Here is a 419-nt window from a genome sequence, read left to right as displayed (position 1 = left end):
GCGCGGAACCTACTGAAGACGGAAAGCCGAGCTGCAACTCACGCGATGGGAGGGCAGCCAATCCTGGCCAGGATCTGATTCATGGCCGGGATGACCTCGGTGAAAACGGTGCCCTCGCGGGAGAAGATCTGGCTCACCATCTCGTTCAGACCCTCGTCGGCCCGGCGGGGGTTCAGCTTGGCCACGTAGGAGGTGGCCCGCTCCTCCGCGCCCACCCGGAACCGCACCTGCACGCTCGTCACGAAACACGCGTAGTTGTCCCCCTTTCTTGGTGAAGTCCCGAATCTCCCACGACTGGAGCTCCGCCTCTGGCCCCTGGTCGCTCGCCAGGGCCGCGCTGACGTTCGCCTCCGTCAGCAACTTGTAGCTTTCCGAGTTCCCTTCAGCAGCCACTGGAGAGAAGGAGATCAGTAAATAAG

At 62.8% G+C, this 419-nt stretch overlaps 1 protein-coding gene across 1 annotated transcript in view; it reads right to left on the bottom strand.

Moving 5' to 3' along the window:
• LOC119581997 overlaps nucleotides 1-263 on the bottom strand; it is a gene marked incomplete at its 5' end in the record, with an annotated part of 8,048 nt that extends 7,785 nt beyond the window's left edge. Inside the window, 1 exon segment of the mRNA XM_037930193.1 lies at nucleotides 43-263. Within this exon segment, the coding sequence (XP_037786121.1) occupies nucleotides 43-263 (221 nt within the window).
• Between the last annotated feature and the right edge of the window lie 156 nt (nucleotides 264-419).

Source organism: Penaeus monodon, chromosome 15 (genome assembly GCF_015228065.2).
Source record: "Penaeus monodon isolate SGIC_2016 chromosome 15, NSTDA_Pmon_1, whole genome shotgun sequence".
In the NCBI taxonomy this organism is placed as follows: domain Eukaryota; kingdom Metazoa; phylum Arthropoda; class Malacostraca; order Decapoda; family Penaeidae; genus Penaeus; species Penaeus monodon.
Note: the sequence above shows the minus strand (reverse complement) of the source record. Positions and strands in the feature narration are given on the sequence as shown.